Source organism: Carcharodon carcharias, chromosome 10 (genome assembly GCF_017639515.1).
Source record: "Carcharodon carcharias isolate sCarCar2 chromosome 10, sCarCar2.pri, whole genome shotgun sequence".
NCBI lineage: Eukaryota > Metazoa > Chordata > Chondrichthyes > Lamniformes > Lamnidae > Carcharodon > Carcharodon carcharias.
Genome location: NC_054476.1, coordinates 49,218,039 through 49,231,794, shown reverse-complemented (window position 1 = coordinate 49,231,794; position 13,756 = coordinate 49,218,039). Strand labels below are relative to the sequence as shown.

General features: G+C 39.1%; 1 protein-coding gene and 1 long non-coding RNA gene across 6 annotated transcripts in view; one reads left to right on the top strand and one right to left on the bottom strand.

The window, feature by feature from the left end:
• LOC121282971 overlaps nt 1-13,756 on the top strand; it is a 15,642-nt gene extending 1,886 nt beyond the window's left edge. The window contains exon 2 of the long non-coding RNA XR_005944154.1: nt 12,967-13,756. This is a non-coding gene — a long non-coding RNA (uncharacterized LOC121282971). The remainder of the gene's footprint in view (nt 1-12,966) is intronic.
• znf143b (zinc finger protein 143b) overlaps nt 11,309-13,756 on the bottom strand; it is a 94,842-nt gene continuing 92,394 nt past the window's right edge. For all 5 annotated transcript variants that reach the window (XM_041196816.1, XM_041196819.1, XM_041196820.1 and 2 more), the window contains one exon: nt 11,309-12,325. In XM_041196816.1, the coding sequence (XP_041052750.1) occupies nt 12,236-12,325 (90 nt within the window). In that variant the 3' untranslated portion in view covers nt 11,309-12,235. The remainder of the gene's footprint in view (nt 12,326-13,756) is intronic.

Sequence of the window (13,756 nt, the reverse complement as noted above, 5' to 3'; positions counted from 1 at the left end):
ATTTTACTGACCTCTAACAGATCTCTTCTTAGTCTTGTCATTTCCAGAGAAAAGATCCCCATCCTGCTCACAATTTCTGAATAGTTTCATTTTGCTATGACATTATATAACTGAACCACAGTGGGATAAGATAATTTTTTGACAATGTCTCAATTCTGGTAACCTCCTATCTCTCACTTACATGCTGATTCTCAGTGATATCATCCAGAAACACATCAGCTTCCACATGGACTCTGGCAAAAACCCAACTTTACCTCACCACCACCTCTTTTGACCCCAGAACTGCTGGTGCATTCATCTGACATTCAGTCCTGGATCACTAGAAATTTCCTCCAATTAAATAATGAAAGTCCTAAACCATGGTCTACATGCTCAACACAAACTCTGTTCCCGAGCCACTGAATCCATCCCTCTCCCTGACCACCTTCTGAGTTGAATTAGACAATTTGCTACCTTGACATCCGAGTTAATCCTGGCATCCAAGTTAATCAGAAGTGGGGTGGTCACTGATGATCGCACAATGTTCAGCCCCATTCATGACTCCTCAGATACTGAAACAGTCCATGTCCAAATGCAGCAAGGCCTGGACAACATCCAGGCTTGGGCTGACAAGTGGCAAGTAACATTTGTGTCACACGAGTGCCAGGCAATGACCATCTCCAACAAGAGAGAATCTAACCATCGTCCCTTGACATTCAATGGCACTAACATTGCTGAGTACCTCACTATCAACATCCTGGGGGTTACCATTGACCAGAAACTGAACTGGACCAGCCATATAAATAGTGTGGCTACAAGAGCAGGTCAGAGGCTAGGAATCCTGCATTGAGTAACTCACCACAACAAAAACAGAAACAGAAATACCTGGAAAAACTCAGCAGGTCTGGCAGCATCGGCGGAGAAGAGCACAGTTGACGTTTCGAGTCCTCATGACCCTTCAACAGAACTAAGTAAAAATAGGTAAGGGGTGAAATATAAGCTGGTTTTTTTTGGGGGGGGTTGTTTTTAGGACAAGCAGACAGTAATAGGTGGAGATAACCAAAAGATGTCAGATAAAAGGACAAAGAGGTGTTGATTATCTAAAGGAATGTTCTAATTAAGAGCAGAAAGCAGGACAGACAAGGTACAGATAGCTCTAGTAGGGGTGGGGTGAAATAATACTAAAAGTACATAAAAGGTATAGATAAACAATGGGTGGAAATACATTTAAAAATAATGGAAATAGGTGGGAAAAGAAAAATCTATATAAATTATTGGAAAAAACAAAAAGGAGGGGGAAGAAATGGAAATGGGGTGGGGATGGAGGAGAGAGTTCAAGGTCTAAAATTCTTCAACTCAATATTCAGTCCGGAAGGCTGTAAAGTGCCTAGTCGGAAGATGAGGTGCTGTTCCTCCAGTTTGCGTTGGGCTTCACTGGAACAAGAAGGCAGCTCACCACCACTTTCTCAAGGGCAATTAGGGATGGACAATAAATACTGGCCAAGCTAGTGACACCCACATCCCATGAATGAATAAAAAAAATCCGGAGACAAGTTTCCAGCCCAATATGCACCAAGACTGACTAATTCTACTTCAGTAACATTACTTACTTCTGCCCGTTCCTCAATTCATCTGATGCTGAATCTTTTATCCAAGCCTTTGTTTCTCTAGACACAAAATTCTAATGCTCTCCTGGTTGGCCACTCATCTTACACCCTCTGTATACTTAAGCTGTCCAAAACTCTTCTGCCCATATACTAACACACACTGTTCCTTTCACCCATCACTCCTGTACTCACAGGCCTACATTGACTCCAAATCAAGCAACACCTCGATTTTTAAATTCCGAAACTTTTTTAAAAATTCCTTCAAATAATCTCCTGCAGCCCTACTGCCTACTGCAGTCCTCCTATCATGGCCTCTTGTGCATCCCTAATTTTCATTGCTCCCATGCTGCTGGCTGTGCTTTTAGCTGCCTAGGCCCTAATCTCTGGAATTCCATCTCTAAACATCCCCGCCCTTCTCCATCTCCCTCTCTCTTTCCCTTTAAGATGCTCCTTAAAACATATATCTTTGACTAAGTTTTTAGTCGCTTGCCCTAATATCACCTCATGTAGCTTGGTGTTAAATTTTGTTTAATGATGCGCTTGTGAAGTGCTTTGGGATGTTTTACAACGTTAAAGGTGCTATATAAATGCAAGTTGTTGGGGTAAACTTTGCTATTTTCTTCAGTGCTTCAACATTGCTTTAGTAGCATGGATGGTGTGCACTACTTAAAGTGTGATCTAAAATTACCTCCTGCTTTTGTATTCTATTCCTTTAAAAGTGAACCCCAGTGATTTGTTTGCATCCTTTATGACCTCATCAAGTTGTGATGCTACTTCTTGCGATTTATGTATCTGTATTCCCAGATCGCTTAGCTCCTCTATCCCATTTGGTTTCTAAACTTCCAAGGAGTAAGTGGCCTCCTTATTCCTCTAATAAAAATGAATCATTTCACTACATTGAATTTAATTTTCTATTTAACCTTCCACTCTGCAAATCTGCTTTGCCTTTCTGATTTTAATGCAGTCCTCCACATTATTAGGTGAACCCTCTTCGGTATTTGTAAATTTTGATATCATGGAAGAGATTTTAACTCATTCAAAACCTAACGATTTTCAGAGTTAAAATCAGGCCCCTTACCTCCAATTTGAACCTTATATATTCAGGGCTGGATTTTACAGGGCACCGTGGTCCCTGTCCACCCCAACTAAAAGGTTGGGAGGGAGCCTGTTCACAATCCCAACTGCTGCCCTGCAATAATTTAATGCTGGGAACATTGTTAATTACTTTAATTTTTTGCCCCATTTACGAGATGAGGTCCCACCCAGAAGAGCCGTTGGCCAATTGGATTGGAGGGGGGGGGTGTGGGGGTAGGGAGGGGAGTGGGGTGCTCCAGTGGGCCTACAGAACCTGCAAAAGAGTTCCCTATCCCCCACCCGACAGCTGGGTTTCCTGCTTGTCGTGGGCCTCCCCCTGCCATGGGTAAAATACTGGGAGTAGAAGAGACAAGATGAGGACTTCAACTGACCACTTAAACCAAGGGCAGGCAGGCTGCCCGATGCCTTCCCTGGGCATCCCCCACTGTAAAATACTGGATAGGTCAGGTCAGGTGGCTAGGTAGCAGAAAGGCCACCTGCTGGATTTTACATGCCCGCCACATTCAAACCCAATTGGTGGGGGAGTATAAAATGCAGCCCATGGTGAACAACAGTAATTTCATCACAAATCCCTGCAGAACATTATTTTCCATTTTCTCTCAAAGAAACATCTCTCATTATCTTTCCCACCACTAACATTAAAATAATTAGACTTTAGTTCCATCCCACTCTGTCCACCAGTCCCCTGGCATTATTCCTTTTCTTTTGAATTTTACATATGGGTACTAGTGCCTCTTGTTATTTCTTCACTAGTTTCTGTATCTGCAGGTATAATCCATGTGGATCTGGGGTCTTCACCCCTTAACTTTTGTTCATTTGTCTGGTATCTCCTTTTATTCTATCTTAACTGTTCTTATAACCCTCATGATATTGTCATATCTCATTGTAAGCCTCTTCAATGAAAAGTGAGGCAAAGTATCTATTCAGTGACCTTAACATTTGAGTATTATCTCCTGAGTTTATCTTGCTCATTCTGTAATGGCCCTAGTCTAATCTTAATTCTCCTTTTGTTACTCATGTACCAAGAGAAAACTTTATTTTTTATGTTGTAATATTTTCATTTTATATTTGCCTTTCCAATTGTCTTTTCAATTTCTTTCCTAAAATCATATTCCCCTTTGTCATCATTCTCTAATATTTATGTACTTTTCCTATGCTTTTCTCTTTAGATTCAAATTTAGCTTCTGTATTTATCCTTGGCATTTCATTCTTAGCTGGTTTTGTCTTACTTTTTAATGGAATATATTGCACGGAACTCTTGATTTCTCCTTACAATGGATTTACTATAATTAAAATCCTACTAAATCAAAGGTCCTCATGGTTGGGGATTATCTTGCAGAGGCTTTGACAGCATTAAAAAAAATGTAATCATCACATTAATTCAGACCACTTATAGTAATCAGAGCAGGTTTACAATTACTAGGACAAGAGTATGATTAGGACTGATGGGTGCCCATTCCTTCTATCTCTTTGTCAATACTTTTCTCCAATTCATTTTTCTATCCTCATTCCCTCAGAGTTGGCTTTTTTCCAATCTTTGATCTTTGTACTATTTATATATTGCTCAATTATTATCTTAAACCTTATTAGTCCATGATCACCACTCTCTAGGTGTTCTCTAGACGCTAGCCTCTTTTATTTGCTCATTTTAAAAAAATCATTTTTGGGATGTGGGTGTCACTGGCTAGACCAGCATTTATTGCCCATCCTAACTGCCCTTGTTCAGAGGGCATTTAAGAATCAACCACATGGCTGTGGCTCTAGAATGACATGTAGGCCTGCAAATTTCCTTTCCTAAAAAACATGAATGAACCAGATGGGTCTTTACGATAATTGGCAACTGGTTTTATGGTCATCTCTTAATCCCAGATTTTTATTGAATTCCAGTGGAATTTAAACCCAGCTTCAGAGCATTACCCTGCATCTCTGGAGTACTAGTCTAGCTACAATGCCACTATGCCATCGCCTCCCCAGTTCGCTTTTCATTACTAGGTCTAGCATTGTGTGGAGAGTTTTACAAAGTATCACAAAAGTATACATAATTTTAAAAATTAATTTAATAATTCAATATAATGAAAATTATTTACATATTTAATTTATGTCACTGACTTGGGTGTTTACCTTTTATTATATGAAAAGTATGAAATAATTTCTACCAATATTGTTTCTCCAATTGGCCAACATCATAATTTAATAGAATCACAGGAGGAGGCTATTCAGCCCATTATGTCCTGGCTGGCTCTCTGCAAGAGCAACACATGTAGACCCACTCTCCTGCCTTTATCCTGTAGCCCTGCAAATTATCTCTCTTCAGGTAATTATCCAACTCTCTTTTGAAGGCATTGGTTGAATCTGCTGGCACCACACTCTCAGGCATTCCAGATCCTAACCACTCACTGTGTAAAAAGATTTCCCCTTGTGTTCCCATTGCTTCTTTTTCCAATCACCTTAAATTGTGTCCTCTGGTTCTCTATCCTTCCGCCAACAGGAAGATTTTTTTCCTATCTACTCCGTCCAGAACCCTCATGACTTTGAACACCTCTATCAAATCTCTTAACCAAAAATAGAAGCAGGAGTAGGTCATTGGGCCCTTCAAGCCTGCTCCGCCATTCAATATGATCATGGCTGATCCTCTAGCTCAACGCCATATTCCTGCACTCTCTCCCTACCCCTTGATGCCTTTAGAGTCGAGAAATCTATTTCCTTCTTAAATACATTCATTGAGTTGGCCTCCACAGCCCTCTGTGGTAGAGAATTCCACAGGGTCGCCACCCTCTGAGTGAAGAAATTTCTGCTCATCTCAGCCCTAAATGGCCTACCCCATATCCTGAGATTGTGATCCTTTGTTCTAGACCCCTGCATCCAGTCTGTCCAGCCCAGTCAGAATCTTATACCTTTCAATGAGATCCCCTCTCATTCTTCTAAACTGCAGTGAATATAGGCCTAGTCGATCCAATCTTTCCTCATACGACAATCCTGCCATCCCAGAATCAGTCTGGTGAACCTTCGCTGCGGTCTCTCTGAGACAAGTATATTCTCTCTTAGGTAAGGAGACCAAAACTGCACACAATATTCCAGGTGTGGTCTCACAAAGGCCCTGTCCAGCTGCCGTAAGACATCCTTGCTCTTGTACTCAAGTCCTCTTGCAATGAAGGCCAACATACCATTTGCTTTCTTAAATGCTTGCTGCACCTGCATGCTTGCTTTCAGTGACTGGTGTACAAGGACACCCAGGACCCTTTGTACATCAGTATTTCCCAGTCGATCACCATTTGCATAATACTGTCATTCTGATTTTCCTACCGAAGTGGATATAACTTCACACTTATCCACATTATACTGCATCTGCCATGTATTTCCTCACTCAATGTCTAAATTGCCTTGAAGCCTCTTAATACCCTCATCACTGCTCACATCCCCACCAAGTTTTGTGTCATCAGCAAACTTGGAAATATCACATTTAGTTCCCTCATCCAAATCATTGATATATATAGCGAATAGCTAGGGCCCAAGCACTGATTCCTGCGATACACCACTAGTCACTGCCTCCCACTCTGAAAAAGACCCATTTATCCCAATTCTCAATCCATGCATATATATTACCGCCAATCTCATGTGCACACTAACATCTTATATGGGACTTCTGAATATCCAAATACACCACATCCACTGATTCTCCTTTTTCTATTCTGCTAGTTACGTCCTCAAAAAGCTCCAGTAGGTTTGTCAAACATGATTTCCCATTCTGAAATCCATGCTGACTTTGTCTAATCAGTTGATATTTCTAAGTGTCCTGTTGTCACATTCTTTATAATTGACTTCTCATTATAGTCATGTGATAATTTCCAAGTTTGCTGATGACACAAAACTTGGTGGGAATGTGAGCAGTGATGAGGGTGTTAAGAGGCTTCAAGGCAATTTAGACATTGAGTGAGTGGGGAAATACAAGGCAGATGCAGTATAATGTGCATTTTCCCTCCTACTGATGTTAGGCTTAACAGTCTGTAATTCCCCATTTTATCCCTCCCTCCATTTTTAAATAGTGGGGTTACATTTGCCACCCTCCAATCTGCTGGCACTGTTCCAGAATCTACAGAATTTTGGAAGATAACAACCAATGCATCCATTATTTCCATGGCCACTTCCTTTAGTACCCTGGGATGTAGATTATCAGGCCTTGAAGATTTATCGACTTTCAGTGCCATTAATCTCTCTGGCACTATTTTTTTAGTAATACTAATTTCCTTCAATTCCTCCTTCTCACTAGACCCTTGGTTACCAAGCATTTCTGGGAAGTTATTTGGGTCTTTCTCCGTGAAGACAGAATTAAAGTAGTTTTTTAATTGTTCTGCCATTTCCTTGTTCTCCATTATAAATTCTCCCTTTTCAGACTGTAAAGGACCTACATTTGTCTTCACTAATCTTTATCTTTTTACATACGTACAAAAACTTTTACAGTCTACTTTTATGTTCCTTGCAAGTTTACTCTCATACTCTATTTTTGTCCTTCTTAATCAATTTCTTGGTCCCCCTTTGCTGAATTCTAAACTGTTCCCAATCCTCAAGCTTGCTACTTTTCTAGCAACTTTATATGACTCCTCTTTGGCTCTATTACTATCCTTAATTTCTTTTTTTCCCTGATGTATCCACATAACAGAAGTTCCTCATCCCTCAGATGATTCTTGTGAATCTTCTCTACACTCTCTCTAATGCCTTCACATATTTCCTAAAGTGTGGTGCCTAAAATTGGATGCAATACTCCAGTTGAGGCCAAACTAGTGTTTTATAACAGTTTACCATAACCTCCTGCTTTTGTACTCTTATGCCTCTAATTATACAGTCCAGGATCCCTTATGCTTCATTAACCATTTTCACAATCTGCCCTGCCACCTTCAATGATTTGTGCACATACACTCTTGGGTCCCTCTGCTCCTGCACCCCCTTTAGAATTGTACCCTTCATTTATATTGCTTTGTTCTTCCTACCAAAATGAATCACTTCACATTTCTCCACATTAAATTTCATCTGCCACTTATTCGCCCATTCCACCAACTTATCTCCTCTTGAAGTTTAACACAATCATCCTCATGGTTCATAATAATTCCAGATTTTGTCATCAACAAATTTTGGAATTGTGTCCTGCACACCCAGGTTTAGTTCCCAAGGAAAATTATTGCTTGCAGTTTAAAAACATACTGACCAGGGTATCTGTAGCAAGATCTTGTCAGTTCTCAATATCTGCCAGTGTTTATCAAAGTACACAATTAAGTTTCATTAATCTTCTGGCATCAGCAAATTATGCATCGAAGAATCATTCCCTATTAATTGAACTGGTTCTAACCCAGGTCTCCACTCCTGATTGTGAGTCAGGGTTCAAAAATGTAAACATGGTGACAGTTCTAGGCATGGTATGACGCCCCAAGGTTGACCAGTCCAACTGCTTTTCCAACTCAGACAAGGATCTGGAGAATTGATGCCATTTACAAAAGCATGTTAATCACAATCTTTGAGAGAGGACTGTAAGAGCAGAAAAAGAAACCCTTTTGTTCCTGACTGTGTAGCTTCTTTTTCTTTCAACTGGATAACTAACTGAACATTTTAAAGTGCCAAAGACAATAGATATGCAAGTTTCTTTGTGTGAAAATAAAACCTGATTAGCCTGAATGAAATTCCATTTTTGCATATAATCATTGATTAACCAGGGGTGCTATATGATAGAACAGGTTCAAGAAACTAAATGGCCTACTCCTAACAATGTTCAAATATACAACAGGTTTAGCACTCAATCCAAAAACATGAATTCATTAAAGCTTTGCAACTTTAGAAAATAAGTAAAATCGCTTGAGATTTATAGAATGCCTCATCATATCTATCAGAAAAATGTCAAAGTAGTCAAAATTATTCAGAATTCCAGTTGCTGCTACACAAGCAAAACAGGTCAGCCATTTTGAACACGGGAGTATAGTGAAGAATGAGTCATTAATGCAATTTTGGTGATGTTGATTGAAGAATTTTGGCCAGTAGGGCAGGCCCTCTCCCTTTGCCTCTTTGAATATGGCCAAATGAATCTTATCTTCCAGCAGAACCAATGGAACAATTAGGATGGCCCCAGTTTATAACATCCCATTCATAGAATGACACTCCAACAAAGAAGTATTCCCTTAATACAGTGCTGGGATGTCAACCTAAATTACATCCAGGCTGAATATAGAAGGACCAGAGTGGAAGTGAAGAAACTAATAAGAAAAGCAAAGAGAGGACATGACAAAAGGCTGGCAGTGAACATAGTAGGGAATCCCAAGGTCTCCTATAAGCATGTAAATGATAAAAGGGTGGTAAAAGAAAGAGCAGGGCCGATTGGGGACAACAAAGGGGACTTACATCCGGAGGCTGGAGAAATGGCCGAGGTGTTGAATGAGTATTTTGCATCTGCCTTTACAAAGGAAGAACTTGCTACCTAGGCCGAGATGGGGAGGGGGGGGTAAGGTAAACTGGTACACTAGAAGAACTTACAATCAAGAGGAACAGAGTGTTGGAAAGGCTATCTTAAAATAGATAAGGTACCAGTTGCAGATGGGATGCATCTAAGGCTACTGAGGGAAGTGAGAGTGGAAATTGCAGAGGCACTAGTGATAATCTTCCAGTCTTCCTTAGACACAGAGGAGAACTGCAAAACCCTTGTTCAAAAAGGGGTGCAAGGCTAAAGCTGGCAACTACAGGCCAGTCAGTTTGACAGTGGTAGGGAAACTTCTGGAAATGATAGTATGGGATAAAATCAATAATCACTTAGACAAGTTCAGGATAATTAAGGAAAGTCAGCATGGATTCATCAAGGGAAAATCATGTTTAACTAACTTGCTCGAGTTTTTTGAGGTGACAACAGAGAAAGTTGATAAGGACAATGTAGCTGATGTAGTGTATGTGGATTTTCAAAAGATATTTGATACAGTGCCACCCCAACAGACTCGTGAGCAAAATTCTAGGTCATGAAATAAAAGGGAAAGTAGGCATTTGGATAAGAAATTGACTGAGTGACAGGAAACAGTAGTGATAAATGCATGTTTTTCAGATTGGAGGAAGGTTTGTAGTGGGCATCATCAGGGGTCAATGTTGGGACCCTTGCTCTTCCTGATATATATTAATGATGTAGACTGTGGATTAAAAAATTTGCAGATGATACGGAGATTGGAAATGTTGTCAACTGTGATAAGGATAGTCTTGAACTTCAAAAGGACACGGTCATGTTGGTGGATTGGGCAGACAAGTGGCAGATGAAGTTCAATGCAGAGAAGTGATTCATTTTGGCAGGAAAAATATGATGACTGTATAAAATAGAGGGAGAGCCTCTAAAGGTGCAGGAACAGAGGGATCTCAGTGTATATGTACATAGGTCATTGAAGATGGCAGGGCATGTTGAGAGAGAGCAGTTAATAAAGCATATAGTATCTTAGGCTTTATTAATAGGGACATCGAGTACAAGAGTAAAGAGGTCATGTTGAACTTGTATAAGACACTAGTTAGGCCTCATCTGGAGTATTGCGTCCACTTCTGGGTACCATACTTGAAGGGTGTGAAGACATTGGAGAGAGTAGAGGAGATTCACATGATTCCCATGATGAAGAACTGTAGCTATGAGGATAGATTGGAGAGGTTGGGACTGTTTGCCTTGGGAAAAAAGGCTGAGAGGAGGCTTGATAGAGGTATTCAAGATCCTGAGGGATATGGACAGTGTAAATAGAAGCTGTTCCCACTCAAGAGAACATCAAGAACTAGAGGGCACAGATTCAAAATAATTGGCAAAAGGAGTAATTTGATATGAGGAAAAATTCTTTCACCCACAAGGTGGTTGGAGTCTGGAACAAACTTCCTGAAAGGGTGGTGGAGGCAGGCTCGATTGAGGTATTAAAAAGGGAATTGGATTGCTACCTGAAAAGAGAAAATGTGCAAAAATACGGGGATAAGACAGGGGAGTGGAACTAGATGGAATGCTCTTTCAGAGAGCCAGTGCAGACCCGATGGGCTGAATGGCCTCCTTCTGGACTGTAAAGATACTGTGGTATGTTCAAGTTCTGGATTGGAGCCTGAACTCAATCTTCTGACTCCTGAGTGCTACCACATAAGGCAGGCGTCCAAGTTCAGCTAGAATGCATAATGAAAGTAATGTAAAAGGACATAGAGGTTTTTAAACATTAAAAGTTCAAATAAAAACCCTCACAAGCAATTAATTTCAAAATATTTTCTTTTAATATACTTAAAAAATATTCCCTGGCAACACCTGCTGACAAGAAGTTAAACTACTACTTCAAAATAAAAAAGTAAACATTTTAAATTTTTCCCTAATTTTTTTAATAAAAAAATAGCATAATAGCAAGAACTTGTTTGAAATCTCCTTAACAAAAGTGGCTTCTATGTTTTAATAAATCACCCTTTCTATTGATGGGTAGTATTGCCCAAGTCTAAGCATATCTGATTTAAAACCCTATGCACAGGATGCACCTTTATTATAAATTCAGCAAGTCATTCAAACAATGTGTTTTTTTCCTTTTTTAATCAGTTAAAATGAGTTCAGAATAACACCTAACACAAAAAAGAATAAAGTGTGTTATTTTTGAATAAAGCAACATAAATTTAGATTGTATGTCTTTAATATTGCACAACCAAAGCTCCTCTTTTTGATTTTTTTACATGATCATATGTAAAAAGTAAAATGTAGGTTACATCTGTGGCATTAGTACATATTTACAGGTAATTGGTCACAAGCAGAAGATCAAACACCTTTTAGTAGTATGAAATAAATTTCCATAAAAGTGTAAAACTGTAGTCCCAAATATGTTCAACTCATTAATGCTTATAATAGAATATAATATTCTATCACTTAGATTTCCCGGGTGTTGAAATACATGCAGGTGCTTAGGCACTCCACATTTTTGGGCCTACAGTTTAAAAGTACCTTAATATCAAGAACCTGATTTGTCTACTCCAAACTGTACACAGTCAACAGGCAGTGATAATTCCACTCTAAAGCTGCAACATATCATAAAAGGTTTAAAAAATCATGTTTATACAAGCTTTAGCAAAAATCATTTAACAGGTAAATGTATATGTGTCTAGTAAAGTTAATTTGGAATAAAGAATCAACATCTTTAAACTGAAAATCAGTAGTACAGTAAATATTCTTCCCATTCATACATCCATCTCTAACACTGGTTTGCAGAGATACTTTAAAAAAAAGTGTGGTGTATCTAATGCACCTGAGCAGTGACAAAATAAATTAGAATAGTATACAACGTCATAAGCAAAAAGTGGAGATAAATTAATACTCAAACTCTCGGAACTAGCTTGCAGTGTCATAAATTTTGCTTCATTAACGTATCTTCAACTAGTACTCTAAATGAAGGCTTAAAAATTCATAATGTTCACAATATATTGCAGCTTTAAAAATGATTATAAGCTACACAGGGCCTGTGAGTGATACAGTCTGTGCACTAAGTATGGTACAACTGTTGTTGGAAATAAGCAGAACTGCTTCCCTTACATTGTTTTCAATTACTTGTTTATTGATGTTCATCAATCCCTGGCGTTTCACCATGTTGTATTCTAGATGCTATTCTGATCGCCTCCTCCAGTGATTGCTGCTCACCAAGCTATGAAAAAAACGTAATTAAATATGATGATTTGTAAAATGTATTATTCCTTATGGACAAAAGTGCATTTGTCAGTTCACAACATTGTGCCAATGATTGTTAGATGTTCTGTCAGTCAAACCATACCCACAACAGCTTAACTGGTAATGGACAGTAAAGTTAGTTAAATCACAGGTAGCAACAACAATCTGCACTGATACAATGCCATTAATGTAATAAAAAGTCCCAGAGCATTTCACAGAGACATCATAAAACAAAAATGGGCATTGAACCAAAGGAGGAAATATTAGGTAAGACAAGTGGAAAGGCAAAGGGATTTAGGTGGGGATTGGAAATAACCTATTGCAACCCCAAAGATATCCATGTGTCCTGCAGAAGTGGTGTCAGACAGGGTGTTGCACGTGGCAAATCATCAGTTACCATGTTTCAAAACTTCAATAACTAGGTAATTGAAAGTTTTACTCCGGCGACTCGTAACAGAGATTGCTAATCTAATGCATCCGATGGAATGATCAGATCGTCACCTGCTTACAGCCACCTTGCTAATGATTGCGATTCAGGAAAAATCCAAATCAATTTTGTTACATGATCCATCCTTGCAACCTCTTCTCACCTTTGCTCTTTTGTTATCTACTCTCTAGCCTGAAAGCAAGGACAAGATGAAAGAAGGGGACAATCTTTGCCAAAGGAATCACCATGGCTTTATACCTACATGGAGCAGCTAGTTTGTTTCAAATGACTAAACGTGCCACCAACATTTAGAGACTACCAGGAACTAATAAAAAATTAGAGTATAAACTCTAAGGAAAAAAGTCCTATAGCATTTATATTATACACATACAACTGCAAAACACAGAGGAAAGTTGTAGCAACCACCATTCTCTGGAATTATAAACAATGTTGTTTTAACAACAGCAATATTAAATGCTACAGTTTTAGAAGTCACAAAATCAGTTGCATTGATATTCCGTACTATTTGCAGATGAGACAGGGAGGGCAAAAGATACTTTTGCATTGATGCTCAAACAAATGTTCAGGCCTCGGAGCTCAATCTCTTCTTTTAATTTAGCAGCTTACTGCTGTTAACTGTGTGATCCACAGGACAGATAATAGAAAGAAGCTAATTCTCTGCTGTCACAAATGCTGCTCCCAGAACCATGTAAAAGCTGGGCATCCAAGTGATCAGAGGCTGAGTGCATCTCCTTTCTGTTGTTGGGTGCAATCAGCTTTCATTAATGGTGTATTGTCAGTGTAAAAGGTTAGTTCCAATTTTACCCTTGATTACATTTTTATTGTATTTCAGTAGTGAAAACAATAGCTGTAAGCATGAATTTATAAACTTTATTCTAGGTACAGGCTAAAGTGACACGTTCCATCCCATTCCATGTTGATTGTTTGCAATAAAAGATTGAAGCATAATTTTGAACAGTA